The 26,527-nt window shown below is 46.1% G+C and overlaps 2 protein-coding genes across 2 annotated transcripts in view; one reads left to right on the top strand and one right to left on the bottom strand.

The window, feature by feature from the left end:
- cir1 (corepressor interacting with RBPJ, CIR1) overlaps window positions 1-16,637 on the bottom strand; it is an 82,613-nt gene extending 65,976 nt beyond the window's left edge. Inside the window, exons 1-2 of the mRNA XM_038789381.1 lie at window positions 16,430-16,637; window positions 5,506-5,600 (exon numbers count right to left, since the gene is read on the bottom strand). Coding sequence (XP_038645309.1) covers window positions 5,506-5,600; window positions 16,430-16,501 — 167 coding nt within the window. The 5' untranslated portion in view covers window positions 16,502-16,637. The remainder of the gene's footprint in view (window positions 1-5,505; window positions 5,601-16,429) is intronic.
- A 114-nt stretch (window positions 16,638-16,751) lies between these two features.
- scrn3 (secernin 3) overlaps window positions 16,752-26,527 on the top strand; it is a 38,609-nt gene continuing 28,833 nt past the window's right edge. Inside the window, exon 1 of the mRNA XM_038789382.1 lies at window positions 16,752-16,979. The gene's annotated coding sequence lies outside the window, so the exon portion shown is untranslated. The remainder of the gene's footprint in view (window positions 16,980-26,527) is intronic.

Here is a 26,527-nt window from a genome sequence, read left to right as displayed (position 1 = left end):
TGGAACAAACCATTACAAGGGGACATAAATTTAAGGTAAATGGTGGAAGATATAGGGGGATATCAGAGGTAGGTTCTTTACCCAGAGAGTAGTGGGGGCATGGAATGCACTGCCTGTGGAAGTAGTTGATTCGGAAACGTTAGGGACCTTTAAGCGGCTATTGGATAGGTACATGGATTAGGGTAGAATAATGGAGTGTAGATTAATTTCTTCTCAAGGGAAGCACGGTAGCATTGTGGATAGCACAATTGCTTCACAGCTCCAGGGTCCCAAGTTCGATTTCGACTTGGGTCACTGTCTGTGTGGAGTCTGCACATCCTCCCCGTGTGCGCGTGGGTTTCCTCCGGGTACTCCGGTTTCCTCCCACAGTCCAAAGATGTGCAGGTTGGGTGGATTGGCCATGATAAATTGCCCTTAGTGTCCAAAATTCTATGATTAACCTAGAACAAAAGTTCGGCACAACATCGTGGGCCGAAGGGCCTGTTCTGTGCTGTATTTTTCTATTTCTATTTCTAAGCCTGACTCAAATTCCGCTACCTGGGGATCCAAATAGCCGACGACTGGAAAGGGATCCACAAATGGAACCTCACTGGTCTGACAGAGGAAGTAAAAAAGGACCTGCAAAGATAAAACACACTCCCACTCTCCCTTGCGGGGAGAGTACAAACGATCAAAATGAACGTGCTTCCCAGGTACCTCTTCCTATTCAGAGCCATCCCGATCGACACCCCAAAGCCTTTTTCCAAGCAGTAGACAAACTAATCATGTCGTTCGTATGGGGGGGGGACTCCGGAGCGAAGCACTGCATAGGGTCAATTCCACCTCCACCTGCGCAAGGCTCAGCCTGACGGAATTAAAAGTGGTACATAAAGCCCACTTAACAAGAACCCGCATGAGTAGGTTCTTCCCGGAGGTGGAGGATAGATGTGAACAGTGCCAAGGAGGCCCAGCCAACTACGCCCACATGTTCTGTTCCTGCCTCAGACTTGTGGAGTACTGGACAGCCTTCTTCGAGGCTATGTCCAAAGTGGTGGGGGTGAGGGTGGAGCCATGCCCGAAAGTGTCGGTCTTCGGGGTTTCGGACCAGCCAGATCTATTTCTGTGGAGGAGGACAGATGCCCTATCCTTTGCCTCCCTGATCGCCCGACGTAGAATCCTGTTCGGCTGGCGGTCAGCAGCACCACCCAAAGCTGCAGACTGGCTGTCCGATCTCTTGGAATCCCTCCAAATGGACAAAATTAAATTTGCCTTCCGAGGGTCAGACGACGGCTTCCACAGAAAGTGGGAGCTATTCACCCGATTGTTCCGGGACTTGTTTGTGGCCAACAAACAAGGAGCCAGGTCGCCAGGAACCAGGGGAAAGCAGCCAAAGCATGAGGGGAGAGATAGAAGAGGGGGGGCGGGGAGGGGGAGAACAATTCAGTCTACAACAGAGTGCCAGGGAGGTGGTGGTGGTGGTGGTGGGGGGGGGGGGGGGGGGGGGGGGGGAGACATTAACCAACCTGACATCCAGAGGAACAGAGAAAAGGGAGAACACAGGTGGAGGACGGGAGGGCCGGATGAAGTGGCAGCGTGCACGAGAAGACAAAGGCGGCGAAATCCGACCGGGAGAAGCGAGGGGAAACACCGGCACCTGACCCACTCAAGGATTGCCCTCCAGAAGAGCCTCACCGGCACGATCGGATGCCTACTTACATATATAGATATATCATATCCTGTGTACAAAACGGCAAAATATACTCTGTGCAAAAATTCAATTAAAAACATTTTTTTTAAAACTCCGGTAGTCGGGAAGATGCTAGAATCTATCATCAAGGAAGAAATAGCGAGGCATCTGGATGGAAATTGTCCCATTGGGCAGCCGCAGCATGGGTTCAAAAAGGGCAAGTTGTGCCTAACTAATTTAGTGAAATTTTTTGAGGACATTACCAGAGCAGTAGACAACAGGGAGCCAATGGCTGTGGTATATCTTGATTTCCAGAAATCTTTTGACAAGGTGCCACACAAAAGGTTGCTGCATAAGATAATGATGCATGGCGTTAAGGGTAAAGTAGTAGCGAATTGGTTAATTAACAGAAAGCAAAGAGTGGGGATTAATGGATGTTTCTCTGGTTGGCAATCAGTAGCCAGTGGTGTCCCTCAGGGATCAGTGTTGGGCCCACAATTGTTCACAATTTACATAGATGATTTGGAGTTGGGGACCAAGTGCAATGTGTCCAAGTTTGCAGATGACACTAAGATGAGTGGTAAAGCAAAAGTGCAGAGGATACTGGAAGTCTGCAGAGGGATTTGGATAGGTTAAGTGAATGGGCTAGGGTCTGGCTGATGTAATACAATGTTGACAAATGTGAGGTTATGCATTTTGGTAGGAATAACAGCAAAAGGGATTATCTAAATGATAAAATATTAAAACATGCTGCTGTGCAGAGGGACCTGGGTGTCCTAGTGCATGAGTCGCAAAAAGTTGGCTACAGGTGCAACAGATGATTAAGAAGGCAAATAGAGTTTCGTCCTTCATTGCTAGAGGGATGTGGTTTAAGACTAGGGAGGTTATGCTGCAACTCTATAAGGTGTTTGTGAGGCCACACCTGGGGTATTGTGTTCAGTTTTGGTCTCCTTACCTGATAAAGGACATACTGGCGCTGGAGGGTGTGCCGAGGAGATTCACTAGGATAATCCCAGAGTTAAGGGGTTGGATTGCGAGGAGAGGTTGAGTAGATTGGGACTGTACTCGTTGGAATTTAGAAGGCTGCAGGGGGATCTTATAGAAACATATAAAATTATGAAGGGAATAGATAGAATACATGCGGGCAAGTTATTTGCACTGGCGGGTGAAAGCAGAACTAGGGGGCATAGCCGCAAAATAAGGGGAAGTAGATTTAGGACTGATTTTAGGAGGAACTTCTTCAACCAAAGGGTTGTGAATCTATGGAATTCCCAGCCCAGTGAAGCAGTTGAGGCTCCTTCATTAAATGTTTTCAAGATAGATAGTTTTTTGAAGAATAAAGGAACAAAGAGTTATGGTGTTCGGGCTGGAAAGTGGAGCTGAGTCCACAAAAGATCAGGCATGATCTCATTGAATGGCAGAGCAGGCTTGAAGGACCAGATGGCCTACTCCTGCTCCTAGTTCTTATGTTCTTGTGGTACCCCTCACTTGCACCATCCCCCCCAAAACAAAATTGACCACCTCCAAATACAGGAACTCCAACAGATCCCCAGCCACACCGAGGTACAGGGTGGAAAAGCTAACTTCCACCCCAGCAGGACCCGCCTAAGAGTAATCAGCGAAGCAAAGATTAAAACATCTTCCCCCGCTCCCGTCTGCAGCTCCGGCAATTTTGTGTCATCAGCAAACATGTCCATGGAGTTGGAGCCAAATTTTGCCAGTATTGTGTGTATAGTAGGGGGCTAAGTACACAGCCTTGCGGGGCCCAGGTTTCGTGGAGGTGTCGTTGTTTTTCTTTACTGATTGCGATCTGTGGGTCATGAAGTCGAAAATCCAGGTGCCGAGGGGGGAGCCAAGTCTTAGGTTTTGGAGTTTGGATAAGGCAGAGCCGTAGTCAATGAACAGGAGTCTGACGTAGGAGACCTATTAACATATTTGGCTATATGACTATTAGCAGGCACTTCAATACTATCACTACCACTTCCTGTTATCCATCCATTGCATCTTGATCGCATCTCTCCTTCGCTCTTATCTATTCCTTACCTCTTAATTTGCACCAGTCTCGCTCTTCAACAATATAAAACCCATCACATTTCTACCTCTCTTCAGCTTTGAAATCATACAGACTCAAAACATTAACTCTGCTTCTCTCTCCACAGATGCTGCCAGACCTGCTGGGTTTTTCCAGCATTTGTTTTTATTTCAAATTTCCAGCATCTGCAGAGTACTTGGCTTTTGTTGTAGCAGCCTGCTGGTAGTCTGAAGTGAGATAATGGTCCAGAATCAGGGATAGTAATGATAGCAAGGCTGTCAGTGCTTGCCGTTATTATGTGGTAAAACTGACAACAGCTTCGGGTATTTGCAGATGCAGAGTTTAACATGGCAATTCAAAGGTTGATGTCAGCAATATCCTGTTCTTCCACAAGATGAAGTCTTCAAAGATGGCACAATTAGAAAGACTGATGTTGTAAGTGTCAAATATTTACACAAGATTCTGGCTGTAAAAACTAAACCAATTAAAATGTTTATCATTGCTTATCAGATATGAGAGCACTTAATAGCGTACCAAATCAAAGTTGCTACTAAACAGCCTCTCTAGCCCTGAAAAATTCATTCATTCCCTCAGAATATTTCAAAATTGTAGATTTTCATAAATAATAAACAGATTTATGTTTTTCCTTTAACAACAAGTGTATGTCCCAATCTTTACTTTGCTTTCTGCACAATATTTTAAATTTGATTTGTAGTCCCTGCTTTGCTATGTTGGAATTTGTTAATCTCATTTTCAGCCTGCTGTTTTGCTGGATTTCGCAGAGGATATTGGGTGCCAAATTAAAACTGACTCTGTGCAAAATAGTAAGGATACCTGGTTCATTAACACATCAATTCTGTCTGCACCCAAATAGGTAAAAAGAAGGATTTTAGACCTGTATAAACTCTTTCATTTTAAGTCAGTGGTGGTCCACCTGTGGACTGGGGACGACATGTGACCCATCTGGGTTCTGAGTGCAGCCCGTGAGACATTTTGCTGACTGTTGCCTACATGCAGGATTGCCACATCCCACTGATATCCTGTCCACGAGTTGTTTCCTACTGGTATGAATGAAGTGATACGCAGGCAAAGTAAGGGCAAGTCGAGTGAGGAATGCTGATTGCACACAACATGGTGGGTGAAGGCCACGTGCTCCCTGTGCAAATTTACTCCAAAGTGTAAATATTTTGTTTGTTTTTACCATCTGAAGTTGATGATAGTTCAATTAATAAAATGATTAAGCATTTTCTATAACTTATAGAAAGTTATACGTTATAACTTTGGCTCGTGAACAAGCCTTATTTCAGTTTTGTGGTGCACTTAGAAGAAGAAGGACCACTCATGCGGCCCCACTCACTAACCCAGGTTGCCCATCAATGTTTTAAGTACATCACTTTAACCTAATATTTACATATGGGAGAATGCTTCCTGACCACCTGGGTAGATGGTGAGGTAGAAAGAGGGTCTTTCAGTTTCATGATTGGGATTTGTATACAGCTGCACTGAACAGTTGTACACGTCTCTCAATTTCCATGCTAGGTCTCCTCTGGTAACAGGACCCTTGTGACCTCTGTTCCAAAAGTACAAATGGCAGGAATTACATCAGAGGCTATGTTTTCCTTTTTGCATATATTTACCATGTGTAAAGACACATATTTTAGCCAACAGAAAACATCCGTTTCAGATAAATAAAATTGTGTTGGATAAAGGGCAGAAAGAGAGATGGAAAGCCTCAAGAGTAAAATCAAAATATTTGTTTGCATTAATAAAATACATCAAAACAAAAATAAAACAGATAGTTTCATACCTGTTATCATATACTTCTTGCTCTTTCACATACTGTTGCATTAGTTCTTCTTGTTTCTTTTTGTCATATGATATTTTTTGTTCTGCCATCCACACCTCAAAATAGATATATGCAAACTTAGTCACAATGTCACTTTTTGTATTTGAATACTTAGATCCACATTTCTCACCTCCAAACACAATAGAAATTCCCATTCAGTTATGATCACTGTTGCCTAGAGGCTCCTTTACATTATATATTATATGTCTCAATGAAATCTCACTGAATCTTCGAAAGCAGGAGGGCATAATTTAAAATATGTTGGGCCGATTTAGCTACCACCCCGCCATGTGTTTTTCAGCAGTGGAGGCAGCCCGCCAGCGGGATTTACTGACACCGGCGTTGTCAACGGGATTTCAGGTGACAGTACCCCTCATCGCCGGGAAACCAGTGTGCCGGTGTGGGACCGGAATTTCCCGCCGGCATGTACAGCCGGTAAATGCCACCCATCATTTTTTATTAGGTTAAAATATTAAGTGAATTTATTAAGTAAACAATAAATGATTAATCTAACCAATGAGATAATAAACATATATTTACATTAGAAAGTATTTTGTCTAATTCCAAGGCAAGGGAAGAGAAGGTGGTAGAATGGGTTAGGAAAGCATGGAGGGATAAAGGGAGTTGAGTGGGAAGAGTGTGGCAGGAAGAAGGGAAGGGAATACTGACAATATTGGAGAGAAGATGGAAGATGGCGGGGGGGGGGGGGAAGAGAAGTGTGTGCAAGAGAGATGAGAATCAGCATTCGCCTCAGTGAGGAGACATACAATACAAATATTGCTTCAGCTGGGTTTGAAGGTGCTAACAGAACCGAAGACAGCATTTAGCGCTTTTGAAATGATTCTATTAGTGGGTAGCAAGATTCAACTTTTAGTTGCTTGGTTTCCTCTTCTTTTCAGTAGTATAATTTTTCTGCTCAGTCAGATGTTACAAATTTTAAAAAATATATTTTTCCTAAAGTTTTCATTTTATAAAACACAAAATAAACAAATCCATACCAAACAAAATACCATTTACCCTTAAATAAAAAAGATTTTGATTTGATTTATTATTGTCACATGTTTTAGTATGGGCTGGTTTAGCTCAGTTGGCTAGACAGCTGGTTTGTGATGCAGAACAAGGCCAGGAGCGCGGGATCAATTCCCGTACCCGAACAGGCACCAGAATGTGGCGAATAGGGGCTTTTCACAGTAACTTCATACTTGCGACAATAAAAAAGGTTATTAGTATGCAGTGAAAAGTATTGTTTCTTGCATGCTGTACAAACAATGCATACCGTACAGGTAATGTTCCGTATAGGTAAGGAAGGAGAGACAGCAGAATGTAATGTTACAGTCATAGCTAGGGTGTAGAGAAAAGATCAACTTAATACAAGGTAGGTCCATTCAAAAGTCTGATGGCAGCAGGGAAGAAGCTGTTCTTGAGTCGGTTGGTACGTGACCTCAAACTGTTGTATCTTTTTTTCTGACAGAAGAAGGTGGAAGAGAGTTTGCCCGGGGTGCGTGGGGTCCTTAATTATGCTTGCTGCCTTTGTGAGGCAGCAGGAATTGTAGACAGAGTCAATGGATGGGAGGCTGGTTAGCGTGATGGATTGGACTACATTGACGGCATTTTGTAGTTTCCTGCGGTCTTGGACAGAGCAGGATCCATACCAAGCTGTGATACAACTATAAGGAATGCTTTCTATGGTGCATCTGTAAAAGTTGGTGAGAGACGTAGCTGACATGCCAAATTTCCTTAGTCTTCTGAGAAAGTAGAGCTGTTGGTGGGCTTTCTTAACTATAGTGGCGGCATGGGTGGACCTGGTTGTTGGTGATCTGGAACCTGAAAACTTGAAGCTCTCCACCCTTTCTACTTTGTTTCCCAAGGAAACCCAAAGTCCCCCCCGCCCAGAGACAAAGGTCACCACTGCTGGTAAGCCCGGGCCCAGGAGCCGCCAAAGGCAGACACCAACCCAGCCCTTAGGGCGAGACTTAGGCCCTTAGTCCCAGTCAGATCCCTACCCCTCTCCCCCCACCCACTCCCCTCCATAAACCTGAAAGCAACCTTCCAGAGAAACAACTCCCTCCTCTCTCTCTCTTCCTACTCCCACCTAACAAATACTGAATCTGTTTTCCAAGTCATCCACCTTTCCCCTCAAAAGTCTTGTTCCTCTTCTCCACCAGCAGCCTCTCAGCTTCCAAAGGTGATTCGATCACCATGCCGCGACAATGCCACCTCCACACCCTTCAGCACCTCTCTACGCTCCTTCACTGCCTCCAAGGTTCTTTCCAGCTTCTGAAAAGTGCCTCCTCAATTGACCGCTTAAGGGTTTGCATCATCACCTGCCCTGTTCCTCAATATGCTTTGCCAACATTTTTCAAACACCTGCACCATTACCCCAGTCAGCTATTCCACTGTAATATGAGCAGTCACACACAAGGCTCGGTCTGCCACCTTCCCTCCTGCTGAGCTTCACAGGCTTTCTGGCTCCAAAGGATTATCCCCTGTAATCTTCTTGCCACCAATTTTCTTCATAGATTTTGACACATTTTCTCCGTCAAATTCCTTGTCCCATACAATGGGCCGGTTTTGATAACTAAATTCCCCGGGAACCGGGTTAAAAAGTCCAAAAAACAAAGACCATGGCGGGAGCTACCTTATGTATGACCTTCTCCTATCTGTTGCCATCGAAGTCCCCTAGATGTTACAAATTAGTCTGATCTTTGAATAGTGATGGGTAAAAAGAATTTGAAAACTTTTGTGCAATTGGTCATTCTCTGTTTGATGAGGAGCTCAGTCATCTTCCTGCATGCTGCATTCAACCATGGTTGATAATGAGTGCTTTATCTCGTCCCTTGCCTGACTTTTTAAATTGATTTTTAAAATCCAGATCTTGCACATTTTTCTAAAGGTGCTTTATGTTCTCTTTGAAAACAAAAATGTATTTATTTTACGACAAAAACAAGTTGCATTTATGTTACGCCTTTACGATAGTAAAACATTCCAAAGTGTTTCACAGAAGTATAATCAAACAAAAATTAACAGTGAGCCAATGGACAAGACATTGGACAGGTTTCTGAGTCAAAGAGCTTTTTAAAAAAAAAGACATTGATTACACTGGTGAGTTTTGTTTTCCTGCTTTATGTAGCCTTATAACCTGTCAGTAGGTAATATGTTATGCTCACACCAGCACTTATAGGTGCAAACCTGTTGTCGCATTCAGGATTTTTAACGATTAGGGTGGTCAGCTCCATAATGAATAGCCAGCGAAAAATAATTGGTTGTCATGCATTTAATTGTGATTTGCCAGTGGACCGGCATGAAATGGTCATGGATTGAAGTCCCATTCCAGAGACCAGAGTGCATAATCTAAATTTATATTTCAGTGAGGGGTGCTGACATTTGTGTGATAACTAGATATTTAGAGTGGCACAGTGGGTAGCACTGCTGCCTCACAGTTCCAGGGATGTAGGTTCAATTCCGGCCTTGGGTGACTACCTGTCGATACTTTGTACATTTTCCCTGAATCTGCGTGGGTTTCCTCCGGGTGTTCTAGTTTCCTCCCACAGTCCAAAGATGTGCAGGTTAGGTGGACCGGTCATGTGGAAATTTCCCCTTAGTGTGCAAAGATTTGTAGATTAGGTGGGGTTGCGGGGCTATGGGGGGGAAGAGGGTGGGGGAAGTAGGCCTAGGTAGGGTGCTCTTCTCGAGGGTCAGTGCAGACTTGTTACGCGGAATGGCATCCTTCTGAACTGTAGAGATTCTATGCATCCCATACATTTTCATTATTTGAATACAACTTTCATCATCGATGAAGTCTATTGTGAACAAAACTGCATCAACATTCTCAGCCACTTAGGTGGTTGGCATAAGGAAGGACCAACAATTAGCCGCAAACAGGAAATTGTTCTTTGGAAAAGGAGTGGGATTCACAAGGTTCTCCAGCCACCATAAAAAGTGGAAAACTACAGGTGGGATTATCTCAGCCCGGGGCCGGGCCGAAGAATCACCGCGACCGGCGCGAATCGCGCCACGACGCCCTGTTGTCGGCGCGGTGCCGGCCGGGGGCCGCTCTACAGCCCCCCCCCCCCCCCCCCCCCCCCCCCCCGCCCCCCCGGCGATTCTCTTCCCGGGATAGGCCAGCGGCCGTACCGAAAAACCTGATTCCCGCCGGCACCGTTCTAACCTGCTCTTAGCCGGCGGGACCTCGGCGTGGAAGGGTCCAGGTGCGGCCTGTGGAGGGGACGTGGGGTTTCTGATCCAAGGGGGGGGGGGCGCGCCGCTGCGGCCTGGCCTGTGATCGAGGCCCACCAATCGGCGGGCCGGCCTCTCGGGTTGGGGGCCTCCTTTTTACCACGCCGGCCCCTGTAGCCCTATGCCATGTTGCGCGGGGCCGGGGCGGAGATGTGAGCCACTGCGTATGTGCGTGTTGGCGCCGATGCCACTCTGCATGCGCACGTTGGCACCGGTGCAACTGCGCATGCGCAGACCCCACGGTGCCCAGTTTACACCGGGATCAGCAGCTGGAGTGGCGTGGGTTGCTCCAGTGCTGTGCTGGCCTCCTGTATGGGTCAGAATTGCTGATCCTGAGGCCATGTTGATGCTGTCGGGAAACGCAATGGCGTTTATGACAGCGTCAACACTTAGCCTCAGGATCAGATAATTCCGCCCTACATTTCAAAAAGGGACGAAACTGCTTCTCAGTTTTAAAAAAAACAGATGAAATATTCAGAAGCAGAAAGATCAACAAGGTGTTGTTTAGTACAATAATTAGATATGCACTTTATGCAAACTGGATTGGCTACTTTAAAAAGTCATGATGAAATTCTTGGAAATCTAAAATATATGTGTATGCTATTACAATCTCAGTTGGTGTCATAACTGGATGGGAAGATTCCAGAGTGGAACCCTGGCTCAATAGCCGACAGGTTTTTTTAAAAATAAAATGAAGAGGAACCGAGTTACAGGACTGCTAATTAGTTTTAACAGGAAAATATATTTATTAAACATAAAATTTATCAAAATTGGATGATAGCTATACAATACTCCCAATAGATAATAATCCTCACAAGATAATAACCTTTATTAGTGTCACAAGTAGGCTTACATTAACACTGCAATGAAGTTACTGTGAAAAGCCCCTAGTCGCCACATTCCGGCACCTGTTCGGGTACACAGAGGGAGAATAGGGAGAATTCAGAATGTCCAATTCACCTAACAGTAAGTCTTTCGGGACTTGTGGGAGGAAACAGGAGCACCTGGAGGAAACCCACACAGACACAGGGAGAACATGCATACTCCGCACAAACAGTGACCCAAGACGGGAATCGAACTTGGGACCCTGGCGCTATGAAGCAACAGTGCTAACCACTGTGCTACCATGCTACTCCGTTCCTCCCCCTTATCTTAACAATTACACAGAGATTACAACGGACATCTTAAACTACAATAGTCTCAGTAACACAAAGTCCCAATTACACACACTTCACTCTGAACCCTAAGTGAGCGTCTGTGAATTTCTCCTCAGAATCCTCCCAGATGAATGTCACATGAGAGTTTCGAAACTCCACTCCCACAAATCTGCTTTCAAATCTTTTCTCACAATAATGCTTTCCCTTAGTGGTTTGCATTCCGAAACCTAATCCAGGTTTTCCCAATGACACTTTTAAACAAAGCTTGTAATAGGGATGCCCGTCCAGGTATTACACCAAGTCCTTCAGGATTTGTCTTGACTGCTATATAAATTGTTCACAATTGCTTTAACTCTCGATTCCCAGACTCCAGTAAAGTAGCATCAAACATTTGATTTATCTCTGAAGGCTGCTATCCCACTTGAAATCTGGTTCTTGCTATTGTTGAAGAACACCTTTTTTCACTCTTTGAAATCTTCTGAACAATACTCAGTTTCTATGCTTTTAATTTCAGTTGTCTGGTTTCCTGGATTGTATTTTGTTCCTTAGGAAGCCTGCATCTTTGCAACTCCCTTGTCCTATCCAGCTTCTCCTGGCAGAGTTGAGAGATATTCACTCCCCGGTGTCCAGTCTCCAACTGCAATATACCCAGCTAAAACTTAAATGTTTTTCTACCTTACAAGAGCTTCCAGTTGCTAAGCAATAGCCACGTGCTTATGCCTTTTATTTATTTTTCATGGTAACCCTTTTTAAGCACAATAGAATCACAGTTGGAACTTAACCAACCCGACACATACACACACCTTTGTCCAGCATGATTCTAACTATTAGTTTTACCCTTCCAGGCACAGAAAAATTAAATTACCACTTAAACTATTCCTAATTTCTAATATTTACCAATACAAATATAAATTCCTTAAAACTACCTTTGCTTTCCTAACAAAGGTTATTCTTAAAAAATTCTGATTGATTATTTCAGTAAAGAAGTGAAAACAGCTTCTTAAAAAGAAATCTCCGGATCAGAAAAAAACCTTTACTTTGAAGTGGAAGCAAACATCAAGGAATAATTACTTGTTTTTTATTTTTTTTTCTTAGAATACTTTCTTACTCATCCCTGGTTGCCCTTAAGAAGTTGGTGGTGAGCTGCCTTCTTTAAGCACTGCAGTCCATCTGGTACAGATGCACTCAGTATGGTTAGGAAGAGAGCTCCAGGATTTTAACCCAGGAACTCTAAATAAATAGCAATATCAAGTTGAATTTTATTCTGGGGGTGATGTTCCCTTTCCCTGGCGTAATAGTTGCGACAACAGATATTAGGCCACTGAGGTATGCATTTGGTCATCATCAGGGAGAAATCCCACGTCCAAGAGCTGCCAGCCAATCTCATCTCAGCAGGGTCACCAGGAGCAGGGGCCACTGCTGTAGTCCCAGAAGGGGACATGCAGTGACAGAAGCAGACTTAAAGCCAGGTCTCATGTCTCGCTGGGAAGGTTGGCAGGTCTCGACTGGGGGATTGAGTGAACTGGACTTGTCAGGACAAGTAGAGGGGAAACCAGAAATGGGGGGGGGGGGGGGGGGGGGGAGGCACGGAGGGTGGAACAGTCTCTCCAATAGTCAGACACCCCACATTGCTCAGCAGTATGTTCAACCTAGCAGGCTGTACACCTAAGACCAGCCTCCCCCGCAGCAGATATATTCCCAGTGGGAGCTGGAAGAGGTCCGTAACTATTTAATTGGCAACTTAAGGACCTCAAATAGTCCATGGACGGGTGAATGCCCAGCACTTCCCTTGCTGCAGGTAAAAATCATAGTGGAGGGAGGAAATGGGGAGGAGGCGCACATGGCACCAATGCCACAGCACTCAATATTATAGCTGCCTCCTCCCTGCCATGCCCCAGACGCTGTAAAATTCCTGCAATAGCTCTAAGCGTGACCTGAACGGGAACCTGCGAGCAGTAGGGTTCGCATTAATCTGTTGGTCAGTAAGCCCTGGCGGGTTTATACAGTGAATCTTATAGATGGTACACACTGCTGTTGCTGTACTTTGGTGGTGGAAAAAGTGAATGTTCAAGATGGCGGGTGGGGTGCTGATCAAGCAGGCTGCTTTGTCCAGGATGGTGTTCAGCCTCATTATTGTTGTTGGAGCTGCACTCATCCAGTCAAGGGAAGAATATTCCACTACCCTTCTGACTTATGCCTCGTAGTTGGTGGGCAGGCTTTTGAGAGTCAGGAGGTGAGCGAGTTACTTGATGTAAATTCACAGCCTCTGACCTACTCTTGCAGCCACAGAATTCATATGGCTAATCAATTGGGGGTAGCACAGTTATTAGCACTGTTGCTTCACAGCTCCAGTGTCCCTGGTTCAATTCCTGGTTGGGTCACGGTCTGTGTGGAGTCTGCACATTCTCCCCGGTGTCAGCATGGGTTTCCTCCGGGTGCTCCTGTTTCTTCCCACAAGTCCCGAAAGATGTCCTGTTAGGTAATTTGGGCATTCTGAATTCTCCCTCTGTGTACCCGAACAGGCGGCGGAATGTGACGACTAGGAACTTTTGACAGTAACTTTGTTGCAGTGTTAATGTAAGCCTACTTGTGACACTAAAGATTATCAAAAAAAGTTAATTTTTTAGTGATGTGGTGAACCACTGTGTACACCTGTATTAGGGGATGTAAGGTAGGACCTGTACTACAGGTTCGCCGGTAGCCCCTGCCGGCTGGTTCCGCCCACTAGGAGCCGTATAAATATGCGTGTCCTCCATTGATCTGCCATTTCACCAGCTGCAGTAGGAGGCCACACATCTGACTGCAATAAAGCCACAGTTGTACCCAATATGAGTCTTTCTGCAATTGATTGTGCATCAATTTATTGGTCAGATTTTCAACTAAATGGATATCAGAATCAAACCAGATCGCCTGCAGCTGGATCCGCACTCGCCCGATGCCAGAAAGGACTTTAATCACTGGCTAGCTTGTTTCGAGGCTTACATCAACGCTGTGACCCCCACGCCGACGGAGGCTCAGATGATACAGATCCTGTATTCCAGGTTGAGCTCCAGCGTGTTCCCGTTGATCCAGGACGCCCCGAATTAAGCGGAAGTGATGGCACTCCTAAAAGAAAACTATGCGCAGAAAGCGAACACGATCTTCGCCAGGCACGTACTCGCCACTTGCTCTCAACTCCCTGGTGAGTCCATCGAGGACTTCTGGCCGGCCCTAATCCCACTCGTCCGGGACTGTGACTGTCAGGCTGTTACGGCCACCGAACATTCTAATCTCCTCATGCGCGATGCGTTCGTAACGGGGATTGCATCGGACTCCATCCGACAACGACTGCTGGAAGGGGCCACGCTCGACTTAGCGGAGACAAAAACTTTAGCCCTCTCCATGACGGTCGCATCCCGTAATGTCCAGGCCTACCCCCCTTGCCGCGCGGCCTACCCGTCCTACCCCTCCTGGACCCCGCAAACGACCTCCCACAGCTGGGGCCCTGCCGAGTCAATACGCCTGCGCTGCACGCCAATCTGCGCACCCCGGGGGTCCCCGCTGCTACTTCTGCGGTCAACAGAAGCACCCCCGCCAACGCTGCCCGGCCCCCGCTGCCACTTGCAAGTCCTGTAGTAAAAAGGGCCACTTCGCAGCTGTGTGCCAGACCCGTGCAGCCGCTGCTATCGCCCTCCCCCCACCAAACGCACAATGGGCGCTGCCATCTTCTCCTCCCGGGGCCACGTGCGTCCCATGGGCGCCGCCACCTTGTCCAGCTCCACCAACGTGCGGCCCATGGGCGCCGCCATCTTGTCCCATCCTCGCAATGTGCGCCCCATGGGCGCCGCCATTTTGTTCCCCACATGACCTCCAGATGCCGCCATCTTGTCTTCCCCATGGGGCAGGAACGCCAACTACATCTCACGATCTGGGTCGCCGACGCTCGCCATCCGAACCTTTGACGACCACCCGCAGCTCGCCTCGATGACGCTGGACCAGTCGACAACGGTGAAAATCAACAGCCACGTGACCTCCTGCCTGCTGGACTCCGGGAGCACCGAAAGCTTCATACACCCGGATACGGTAAGGCGCTGCTCCCTCGCGGTTCACCCCGCCAATCAACGGATCTCCCTGGCCTCCAGATCCCACTCTGTCCCGATTCGAGGATTCTGTATGGTCACTCTCACTGTCCAGGGAATAGAATTAAGCGGTTTTCCTTCCCTCAGGGACCTGGCACCATCAGGTTCCAGCCAAACACACTTCCCCACCCATGCGCCACCCTCCCCTGGCGCTACCAACATTAACCCCACCAGGTCCATCCCTCCTTCCCCTGCCCACGCAAGAGGACGAAGAAGATTTTGGCACGCTCCCGGGGTCATCCGACTACTGGCCAGCACCGACACTGGTGACACCAGCACCGCCAGCACCGACATCGTCAAAGCACCGGATCGACTGAACCTCTGACGGGCACCGGACCGTCAAAATGGACATTTTCTTTTCCTTCCCCACTCATTTTATAAGATACTGTACATAATTCGCAACATTGTATATAGTTCCACACCACCCCCGCTGGACTCATTTTTAACGGGGTGAATGTGGTGAACCACTGTGTACACCTGTAATACGGGATGTAAGGTAGGACTTGTACTACAGGTTCGCCAGTAGCCCCTGCCGGCTGGCTCCGCTCACTAGGAGCCATATAAATATGCATGTCCTTCATTGATCTGCCATTTTGCCAGCTGCAGTAGGAGGCCACGCATTTGACTGCAATAAAGCCACACTTGTACCCAATCTGAGTCTTTGTGCAATTGATCGTGCATCAAGTGAATGGTGATCCCACTGCAAGTTGTTGCTGGGGGCTCAATGATAAGGCTGTTGAATGTATAGGAGAAACGGTTAGATTCTCCCTTGTGTGGCACAAATGTTATCTGCCACGTTTGTCCCAATATCTCATGTGGCTCGGTGCCATTTTTTGCATTATAATGCACCTGTGAAGCGCATTTGAACTTTTTAATGTTATAGATGCTATATGAATGCAAGTTGTTGTTTACTGAATTCCATCCTAACTGGCCAAGAAACATGGGCCAACTGACAGGCCCAAATGTATTTGTCAAACTATTGTCTGATTTGGTGAATGATGTACGTGTTCACTTTTAAACAACTAGATATCTCTCGTTGATGTTCAAATGCTGTGTTTATCAAATTGAGCGATTTTGGAGTATAAAGTTTGAGAAAAACATAAGGGAAGGCTGGTCACTGTTATCCCTGTTCACAATAAGCCACTCAAAGGCCTATTACTCCCAAACCAAGCCAACATCAACAATTTTACCCTGCTACCCCCCTCACCCCCAACCCATGGCACCAGTCACCCCGCCCCTTCCCCAACACCAGGACCTCTGTCCCCTTCCCAACAAACCCCCGGCCTCGGACCCTAGCCATCCCCCTCCCCAGACCCCAGTCTCAGGACCCCCTAGTCCCGTCCTCAGGGGCGAACGCAGTGTCTGGTCGCTCACCTTTTTGATGTTGGATTTGGAGGCCGGATGGAAATCCTTTTTACACATGAAGTTGGCGAATGATTTCCCCATCTTGACGGGAATCGCTCCACAACCGTGGCGGGCCTGGCGATTGGCTTCCTCTGGGGGCTGGGCTGACAAACCGAGCCGCCGGTCCGGGTCAGAGCGGGCCTGGCGATCGGCTCCCTCCGGGAGGACGCGGTGACAGACCGAGCTGCTGGAGCGGGCCTGGCGGGGTAAAGGGGTGTGTCCAGGCCGGGCTCTTCAGTTCAGGCGCTCAGGGAGCTCCAGCTGCCGACAGATTCCCACAGCGGACGGGGGGGATTAATCAGTTTGGATTCGGTCAAACCGGTGGTTCCGCCAATTCCGAATGTGAAAATTCTCACTAAAGTGGAATTGGAAACTCCGGAAGTGATAGATCAGATTAACCCGCTTGACGGCAGCAACCAAAACACCGACAGCTCCTTCCTTTCCTCTTTTAAAGGGTGAAACAAACAGAAGGCCCAGTCTGACTGTTCAACAAAGCCTCGTCTCAAGGTGCTGTACAAATGTAAGTACATTATTATACACCGAGATTCAATTTCCCCACTGGATTATATTTTGATTCTGAACTAATAGTGTGACATTTGAGATTTAGTCAGTGTCTCCAGGAGAAATAAACCCAATTGCTACTTAGTGTGTTTGTGTAATAAATTATTATTTAGTGCCACAGAGTTTTTACAGCATAGAAAGAGGCCCTTGGGCCCCTCGTGTCCTCGCTGGCCATCAAGCACCTATCCACTCTAATCCCATTTTACAACACTTGGCCTTGTATGTTGTGGCATTTCAAGTGCTCATTAAATGCATCTTAAATATTGTGAGGGATCCTGCCTCTAACACCCTTTCAGGCAACGAGTTCCAGATTCCAACTACCCTCTGAGTGAAAAGGGCTTTCCTTCAAGTCCCCTCTAAGTCTTCTGCCGCTTACTTTAAATCTATGCTCCCTGGTTATTGACCTCTTTGCTAAGGAGAAAGGTTTTTTTCCTATCCATCCAATCATGCCCCTCATAATTGCATACACTGTAATCAGGTTGCCCGCCTGCCCACCCACCCCGCCTTCCCTGTTCCAAGGAAAACAACCCGTCTATACAGTCTCTCTTGAAACGCTCCAGCCCAGGCAAAATCCTGGTGAATCTCCTCTGGACCCTCTCGTGCAATTACTTCCTACCTATAGTGTGGTGACCAGAACTCAGTGGCGTGCAGAGGTCTGGTGATGCCCGGGGCAAATCTTGATTGTATGCCCCTAGGACTCAAGTATAAGGCCTAATATACTGAGAAATATTATGAGAAAGGAAAACATTTTGAATATATAAACACAGATGAAACATGAAATAAACGCTTTATTCGATTTTAATATAAATCAATCAAATTTATTAAGTTCTTTTCCCCAAATGATACCTCCTGTCACAAAACACCTGAACTACTTCACTTTTTACATCAGCTGTGAGAAATTCTTTTTCAATGCTTATTAAAGCCAGGTTGGTCAGTCGCTCCTGTGACATAGAAGACCTCAGACATGATTTTATTAATTTCAGTTTTGAAAATGACCTTTTTTGAAAATGTAAGCAGTAATCTGTATGAAACACACAGCGTCGGAAAGACATCCCTCCCATACTGCAGTAAAGACTCCAGAGCATCTTTAGGATCAGGGGGAACTCTATTCCCTCCAGCTCGAAGGAGCATCACAAAATCAATAATTTTGTCATATAACTGAATTGCAACCACATCATTGTCATAATAATTTGCAAAGTCTGAACATTCCTTTTTTAATTTCTCTCTTTCTTGTTCATCTTCAATCACCCCTGAATTCAAGTTCAGAAGAAAAGAAAATCGGTCACTGAGTCTTTGAAGACGGACACTGCGGTCTTCAATTTCAGTTTTTAATCTGTTCACAATCTCTACCATTACTCTATTCATTTCCTCTTGTGCCGTCAGTCCACTATCTCTTGCTGACTCTCCAGGCATTATTCTTCTTCTCCTTGTTCGTGCAATTGGTATTCCCCAATTTTGACAATATTCATTGGCTAAATCTATTGCATTGTGGATCATTTCGTCATTCTTCAAATTCAAGGTATGAATAAGTCCTCTCAGATCACAAGAAGCTTCATGGAACCCCATTTTCGGGTCCTGCAAACGTTTTGAGACTTTATCCACTGATGATAAAACTGAGTACCAAAAATTTAATAAAGCTATAAACGGGAACTGTTGAATAGAGTTCAGTAGCGATCCTGCATCAGATTTAGTTTCCCTTGAAAATTCTCCTTCCAGCAGGGGTTGAAGGCTTGCAATAACGTTGTCACACTCTTCGTGGATTACTTGCACAGCATCATGGCTGGAACTCCATCTTGTGTCACACTGTCTTTTCACAGTCCGAGTGACAAATGATTTTAACACTTCCCAACGAGAAGTAGATGAAGAAAAAAAAGTAGAGTTTTTCTAGAATGCCAAAAAATGTAACAACAACAGGTTGCACCTCACTTGCATGGACACAGGACAAATTGAGGCTGTGGTTCTCGCAGTTCACAAACACAGCTTTTGGGTTAACTTCAAGAATTTTTTGTTGAACACCTCCTCTCACTCCAGCCATAACTGCTGCGTTATCATATGCTTGACCACGACAGTCATTCATGGAAATTTTGTCGTCTTCCAATTTTTCCTGAATTTTATTTACCAGGCTGACTGCATCTTTCTTGTTGACTTGAAAAAATCCCAGAAATGTCTCCTTTATTTCTACTTTTCTGTTTTCATCAATATGAACGTAACGCAGAATTTCAGAAACCTGATCTTCATGGGCAATATCTGGAGTTGAATCCAGCATTATGCTAAAATATTTTGAGTCCTTAATTTCGGAAATTATATTTTTCTTGACAGTTTCACCAAGAAGATTGATTATTTCGTTTTGAATTCTGTTGGACAAGTAGGTGACACTTTTTGGTTTCTCTTTCCCTCTCTGCAAGTGTTTTGCTAAGATGTCATCATATTTGGCCAAAAGTCTGATTGTTGCTAGAAAGTTTCTTGTATTTTCACTGACTGTCTCCCCTGGCTCTGATAACCCAGATATTCCTTCTCCTCGATGTCCACGATAGGCCAGATTCTGTTTTGCCAGAAAGGATATAACCTCGACAATCCGTTCAGTTATAGCTTTCCATCTTTTCTTTTCAGCAGACATTTGCTGTTGAAGTTCAGCATCTATCGTAGTTGAATGATGGAGTCGAACTACAAGGTTCAGGTATTCCCTCATGTGAGCTCTATGAGAAGGGCTTTTCTCATGGTCAGGTATTGTTGGATTTAATTTTCTCCAAGTGGAGAAACCGTCTTCCTTTCCAAAGTTTGACACAGACAACAAATGCTCCTTTGAAAACAAAAAGCAAACAAAACAGTAGCATGCTTTCCGATATGGAGAGTATAACAACCATTTTCTCTCCACAATTTCTCCGTTTGTGGAAACTTTATCAAACCACTGTTTGGAAAATGATCTCCCATCCTTCTCAGCAAATGGACCACTTTTATTCTGATATCTTTCAGGGCCATGTTGTAATATTGTCATCTTCAAATGATCTGGAATCGGTTTCTTCAAACAGCCAAAATCGCTTCTTTGCAAAAATATGCAAATATCTTCTTTATTTTCTTCACATGGATCATCATCCTGACAACGAGACTGAGGAGAGAGAGTATTATGTTCTGACCGAGCTGAATCCGTATCAGAAAAATCCTTCTCTGCACCCACATCATCTTTTACTTCTCCAGGTTCTCCTACTTCTTCTTTACTTCTTTTTATCCATGCATCTAATGCCCCTCTTTGATGGGACTCTTCTTCGACTCTGGCCCACTTTTTTTTCCTGTTCTGTGCTCCACTCGGTTGTACACGAAATACTCGTAACATTTCATTTTCTATCTCAAAAACCGTAAGACGCATGAGAAAATGGGAAGAAAATGGTAAACAATCGGTCAGTTGCAGACGGATAAACCATATTTCATTTCTTTGTTCCTTCGTATCAAATTATTTCACACTGATTCTCCACTGATAATTTTGTGCAATTTATATCATAGACTTGCAAATTAGTGGTATCTGTATTCGAATATTAGCTTGTTAAGGAATAAATGTCTCCTATTCCGAGATTAAATGCCATAGCATTCCTCTGATCATCCAGGCTTCACTCTTACTACATCCCACGTAAATATTTCATTAAATATCGCCAAAAAACCTATAAAAACCGTAGTTGCACCTGTTCTAGAGATATTCACTGACCTGAGTAGGCAAAAGAACTAATCTAGATGCACAAAAAGCTGAAGAAAAGACGAGTTATGACTCGAGGAAACGCAGGAACGAACAGCCACGTCTGCTTGTTGCTTTTGATGGTTGCACCACGTACATCATGCGCATGCGTGTGGGGGGGATGGGGAGAAGGACCATTTTCTCTAGACAGAAAAGGTACACCATGTTAAAGGAATAAAGGGCTAACAACTGCCCCTGCAGTGTGGTGAGCCTCCAAAAATTGATTTATCACCGCTGAAATTTTAAAATTACTATCTTATTTCCTTCTCTGGGGCAGCACGGTGGCCTAGTGGTTAGCACAACTGCCTCACGGAACTGAGGTCCCAGGTTCGATCCCGGCTCTGGGTCAATGTCTGTGTGGAGTTTGCACATTCTCCCCGTGTCTGCGTTGGTTTCGCCCCCACAACCCAAAAAATGTGCAGAGTAGATGGATTGGCCACGCTAAATTGCCCCTTAATTGAAAAAAATAATTGGGTAATCTAAATTTAAAAAAAAAAAATTTTTTTTTTAAAAAAAAAAAAAATTTTTTTTTTTTTTTCCTTCTCTGATTGGATGCCCCCATCCAATGGATGCCCGGGGCCAATGCACCGTCGGCCCCCCCCTCTGCACGCCACTGCCAGAACTGCACACAGTACTCCAGCTGTGGCCAGTGTTTTATACAGCTCCACCATAACCTTCCAGCTATTAAATTTTATGCCTCGTCTAATAAAGGCAAATATCCCGTATACCTTCTTTTTTTAATAAACATTTTATTGAGGTATTTTTTGGTTTTACAGCGACAACAAAATAAACAATATACATTAGTCTATAAACATAAAAAGCCCTCTTCCTCCCTTACAGGTCCCACCTTTATTAGCCCCCTACTCTAAGCTAAACTAACCCCCCCACTTCTGCTGACAGTTAATTTTCCGCAAAGAAGTCGACGAACGGTTGCCACCTCCGGACGAACCCTAACAGTGACCTTCTCAGGGCGAACTTGATTTTATCCAAACACAGAAAGCTAGCCATGTCCGATAGCCAGGTTTCCGACTTCGGGGCTTTGAGTCCCTCCAAGCTAATAGTATCCGTCTCCGGGCTACCACGGAAGCAAAGGCCAGAACGTCTGCCTCTTTCTCCTCCTGGATTCCCAGATCTTCCGACACCCTGAAAATCGCCACCTCTGGACTTGGTGCCACCCTTGTTTTTAAAACCATGGACATAACATCTGCAAACTCCTGCCAGAATCCCCTAAACTTTGGACATGTCCAGAACATGTGGACATGGTTCGCTGGCCCTCCCGCACACTTTTGCACACCTATCTTTTACCCCAAAGAACCTGCTCATCCTGACCACTGTCAGGTAAGCCAGGTGAACGACCTTGAATTATATCAGGCTGAGCCTGGCACATGTTGTGGACGCGTTAACTGTACTCAATGCATCCGCCCATAGATCATCCTCTATCTCTCATCCCAACCCCACTTGCGCTTCAGCTCCCCAGTCTGCGTCTCCTCTGACCTCATAAGTTCCTTGTAAATGTCAGAGACCCTCCCTTCTCCCACCCACCATCTGGAAACTACCCTGTCCTGTATCCCCCTTGGTGGTAGGAGCGGGAATGTTAAAACTTGCCTGCGCAGGAAGTCTCGCACCTGCAGGTACCTGAATTTGTTTCCCCTTGCCAATCCAAATTTCTCCTCCAGCTCCCTCAAGCTAGGAAAGCTCCCCTCTATAAACATATCCCCCATCCTCTCAATCCCTGCTCTCTGCCATCTCAAAAACACCGGTCCATCCTTCCCTGGGCAAACTGGTGATTATTACAAATTGGAGACCAAACCGATGCTCCCTCTGCTCCGACAATGCTCCTCCATTGCCCCCAGACTCTCAGGCACCATCACGGGGCTGATGGAGTACTGTGCCAGCGGGAACGGCAGAGGTGCCGTTATCAACGCCCCTAAGCTGGTGCCCTTACATGAAGCTGCCTCCATACGCCTCCATGCTGACCCTCCACCCACTTCCTGATCATGGCTATGTCCATCGCCCAATAGTATTTACTGAAGTTTGGCAGCGCCAGCCTGCCCTCTCCCCGGCTCCGCTCAAGCATCTCCCTCTTTACTCGCGGGGTCTTGCCCGCCCGTACAAAGCCAGCGATCACTTTGTTGACCCGTTTAAAAAAGGACCGCGGAATAAAGACAGTAGGACAGTTAGATAAAGTGGTTAAGAAGGTATACGGGCCTGTTTGTGTTTCAGTGTCTCCCCATCTTTATTTTACATGCCCCCCCTCTTCACTCTTCTAATACTGTTTCTTTTTGTGTTTTAAAAATGTTTCCAATTATGGGGCAATATAGCACGACCAATCCATCTACCTGCGCATCTTTGGGTTGTGGGGGTGGGACCCATGCAGACACAGGGAGAATGTGCAAACTCCACACTGACAGTGACACAGGGCCGGGATCGAACCGGGTCCTCAGCGCTGTGAGGCAGTAGTGCTAACCACTGTGCCACCATGCTGCCCAGTAATTTATTTTTTAAGTAAACCCCGGCACTTTCTATACTCCTCCAGGGCTTCTCCTGTTTTGAGCCCTCGATATCTTTCATAAGCCTCCCTTTGTTTTTTCTAACCTTGCATATCCCTTGACATCCAGGGTTCTCTGGACTTGTTGATCCCACCCTTCCCCTTTATGGGAACACTTTAGCCCTGTACTCTTTCTATTGCCTTTTTGAATGAATCCGATTTCTCTGATGTAGATTTTCCTACAACTAGCTGCTTTCTGTCGACTTTGGTCAGATCCTGTCTTATCCTATTAAAATTGGCCTTCTTCCAATTCAGAACTTTTAATTCCGGTCCAGAGGCAGCACGGTGGCACAGTGGTTAGCACTGCTGTCCCATAGCGCCAGTGACCCGGGGTCAATTCCAGCTTTGGGTGACTCTCTCGTGTCTGCTTGGGTTTTCTCCGGGTACTCCGGTTTCCTTCCACAGTTCAAAGACTTACAGATTAAGTGGATTGGTCATGCTAAATTGCTCCTTAGTGTCCAGGGATGTATAGGTTAGGTGGGTTTACAGGGATAGGGCGGGGGAGTGGGCCTTAGTAGAGTGCTCTTTCCGAGGATTGGTGCAAAACCGATGGGCCGAATGAGCTCCTTCTGCACTAGAGGGATTCTAAGATCTTTGTCCCTTCCCATAACAGCCTTAATCCTACTGAGTTCTGGGCTACGATTTAACGGAAAATAAAGTTCCATTGTGGGTGTGTTTAGCGGGGCGTTTCCAGGTGCTTGGGGCAAGGAAAGCCCTGCCAAGAACGCACTTCCCTTCAATTTCTGCACTGAGGAGCTCAACACCCCAGTGCAGGAAGAGATCAGGGCGTCATTTTAATATGGCACCCCGATCTCTCGACCTCCAATGTGACCAATGGACCACTCCAACTTATTGAATAGGGGGTCCTCAAAAGGGAAGGGCACCTCCCAGCCTGTTCCCTGGCATGGGCAAGATGCCACCAGGGCACCACCAGCCTGGCACACTGGCAGTTGCACTGTCAGCAGTGCCAGGGTACCACCCTGCACAGAGGTCGACCATCCAGGGCCTCTGATCGCCTGGGAAATCCCCATCATGCGGGATCCTCTCCCAAGTGCCATTCCACCTGGTCCACATTTGTGGAGACCAGTGCTAAATTGCGCTCAGCCGGGGTGTCGGAGGCGAGGGATTTGATCCCGGGCGCCGGGTAGATCTGGTAGACACATTCAAGTGAGGCTAACTATTCACTTGAATATGCAAATCTGGATCCCACCAACTGGTGCTCAAGGAGGTCATTCGGCCCATTGAATCTTCACCAACCGTCTGAAAGAGCACCCTAGCTAGGCCCACTCCCCCGTCCTATCCTCATAAACCCACCTAATCTGCACATCTTTTGGCCACATTAAGGGGCAATTTAGCATGGCAATCCACCTAACCTGCACATCTTTGGACTGCGGGAGGCAATCAGAGCACCCAGAGGAAACTCACACAGACTTGGAGAGAAAAGTTCAAACTTCACACAGATGATATCATAGATATGTTTTCTAAGATAGCTTTTCTGATATCATCCCTTCTTACAATAGTAATTTACTTCTTGATCAATACTGCGACACCACCTCCTCTTTTACAACCCCCGTCTGGCCTAAAGATTCTTTACCCTGGAATATTGAGCTGCCAGTCCTGCCCCTCTCTGAACCATGTCCCTGTGATAGCAATAATATCCTATTCTCATGTGTTAATCAACTCAACTCATCTGCCTTACTCGCAAGACTCCTTGTATTAAAATAAATGCCACCCAGCCTTGCCATACTAATTCCTTGTCCATACTTAACTTGTCCATACTCTGTCTTCTAAGCTTATTTGATTTTTCTTCTACATTTGGCTATGCATCATCCGCTACTTGATCTCCACTCCATATCCCATTCTCCTACCAAGTTAATTTAAACCTCCCACAACAACACTGGCAAAACTCTCTGCCAGGATGTTAATCTCATTCCCATTCAAGTGTAACCCGTCCAACTTGTACAGGTCCCACTTTCCCCAGAAATGGACCAAGTGATCCAGGAATTCAAAGCCCTCCCTCCTACACCATCTCTTCAGCCACGCATTGATCTGCTCTATCCTCCTATTGCTATACTCACTGGCACACGGCACTTGTAGTAATCCAGAGATTACAACCTTTTGAGGTCCTGCTTTTCAATCTGCTACCCGGCTCCCTAAATTCTTGTTGCAGGATCTCATCCCTCTTTCTACCTATGTTGTTGGTACCAATGTGAACCACAACCTCCGTCTGTTCGCCCTCCCACTTGAGAATGCTCTGCAGCAGTTCAGTGACATTCTTGACCCTGGCACCCAGGAGGCAACACACCATTCTGGAGTCACGTCTGCTACCGCAGAAGCGCCTGTCTGCACCCCTCACTATTGTGAGTCTCCTACCACTATCCCTCTTCCACTCTTATTTCTCCCACCTTGTGCAGCTGAGCCACCCACAGTGTCATGAACTTAGCTTTGTCTGCGCTTCTTAGAAAAACTATCATTCCTACCGTTTTCCAATAACAAATAACAGTTCTTAAGTGATATGCATTCTGGAGCTTTTCTAACTACCTGCCTGCCTCCCTTCATCTGTGGGGTGACCACGTCTAAAAGCGTGCTATCCACGTAACTCTCAGCCATGTGGATACACCTCAGTGCCTCCAGCTGACGCTCAAACTCCGATACCCAGAGCTCAATTTGGTCAACCCTGTGGCACTTCCTGCATACATGATCATTCAGACTGCAAAGAGCTTCTATTAATTCCTCCATTCTGCAGGTGGTGCAACACACTGGACTGAGCTCCCCTGCCATAATTTTAGTCAAAAGACTCTTACCTTAAATTTATACACTGTAGAAATTTGTTTCAGGTTTTTTTTAAAGCTCAAATTCTTACCTTAACTTAATGTAGCTTTAAAGTGGACAAAACCCACAACCACTATCATCTAGACGGACAAGAGCAGCAGATGTCTGGGAACCCCACGACTTGGAGCTTCTCCTCCAAGTCACTCACCACCCTGACTTGGAACTATATCGCCGTTCCTTCGCTGTCACTGGGACAAAATCCTGGAATTCCCTCCCTAACAGCCCAGTGGGTGTTCCTACACCTGAAGGACTGTGGCGGTTCAAGAAGGCAACTCACACCACCTTCTGAAGGGCAACTAGGGATGGGCAATAAATGCTGGCCTAACCAGCGATGCACACATCCTGTGAATGAATTTAAAAAAAAACAACTTGCCCAGTATCTAACAGCCAGCTTTCTCCCTTG

Source organism: Scyliorhinus canicula, chromosome 2, assembly GCF_902713615.1.
Source record: "Scyliorhinus canicula chromosome 2, sScyCan1.1, whole genome shotgun sequence".
In the NCBI taxonomy this organism is placed as follows: Eukaryota; Metazoa; Chordata; class Chondrichthyes; order Carcharhiniformes; family Scyliorhinidae; genus Scyliorhinus; species Scyliorhinus canicula.
This window is presented reverse-complemented; position numbering and strand designations above follow the sequence as displayed.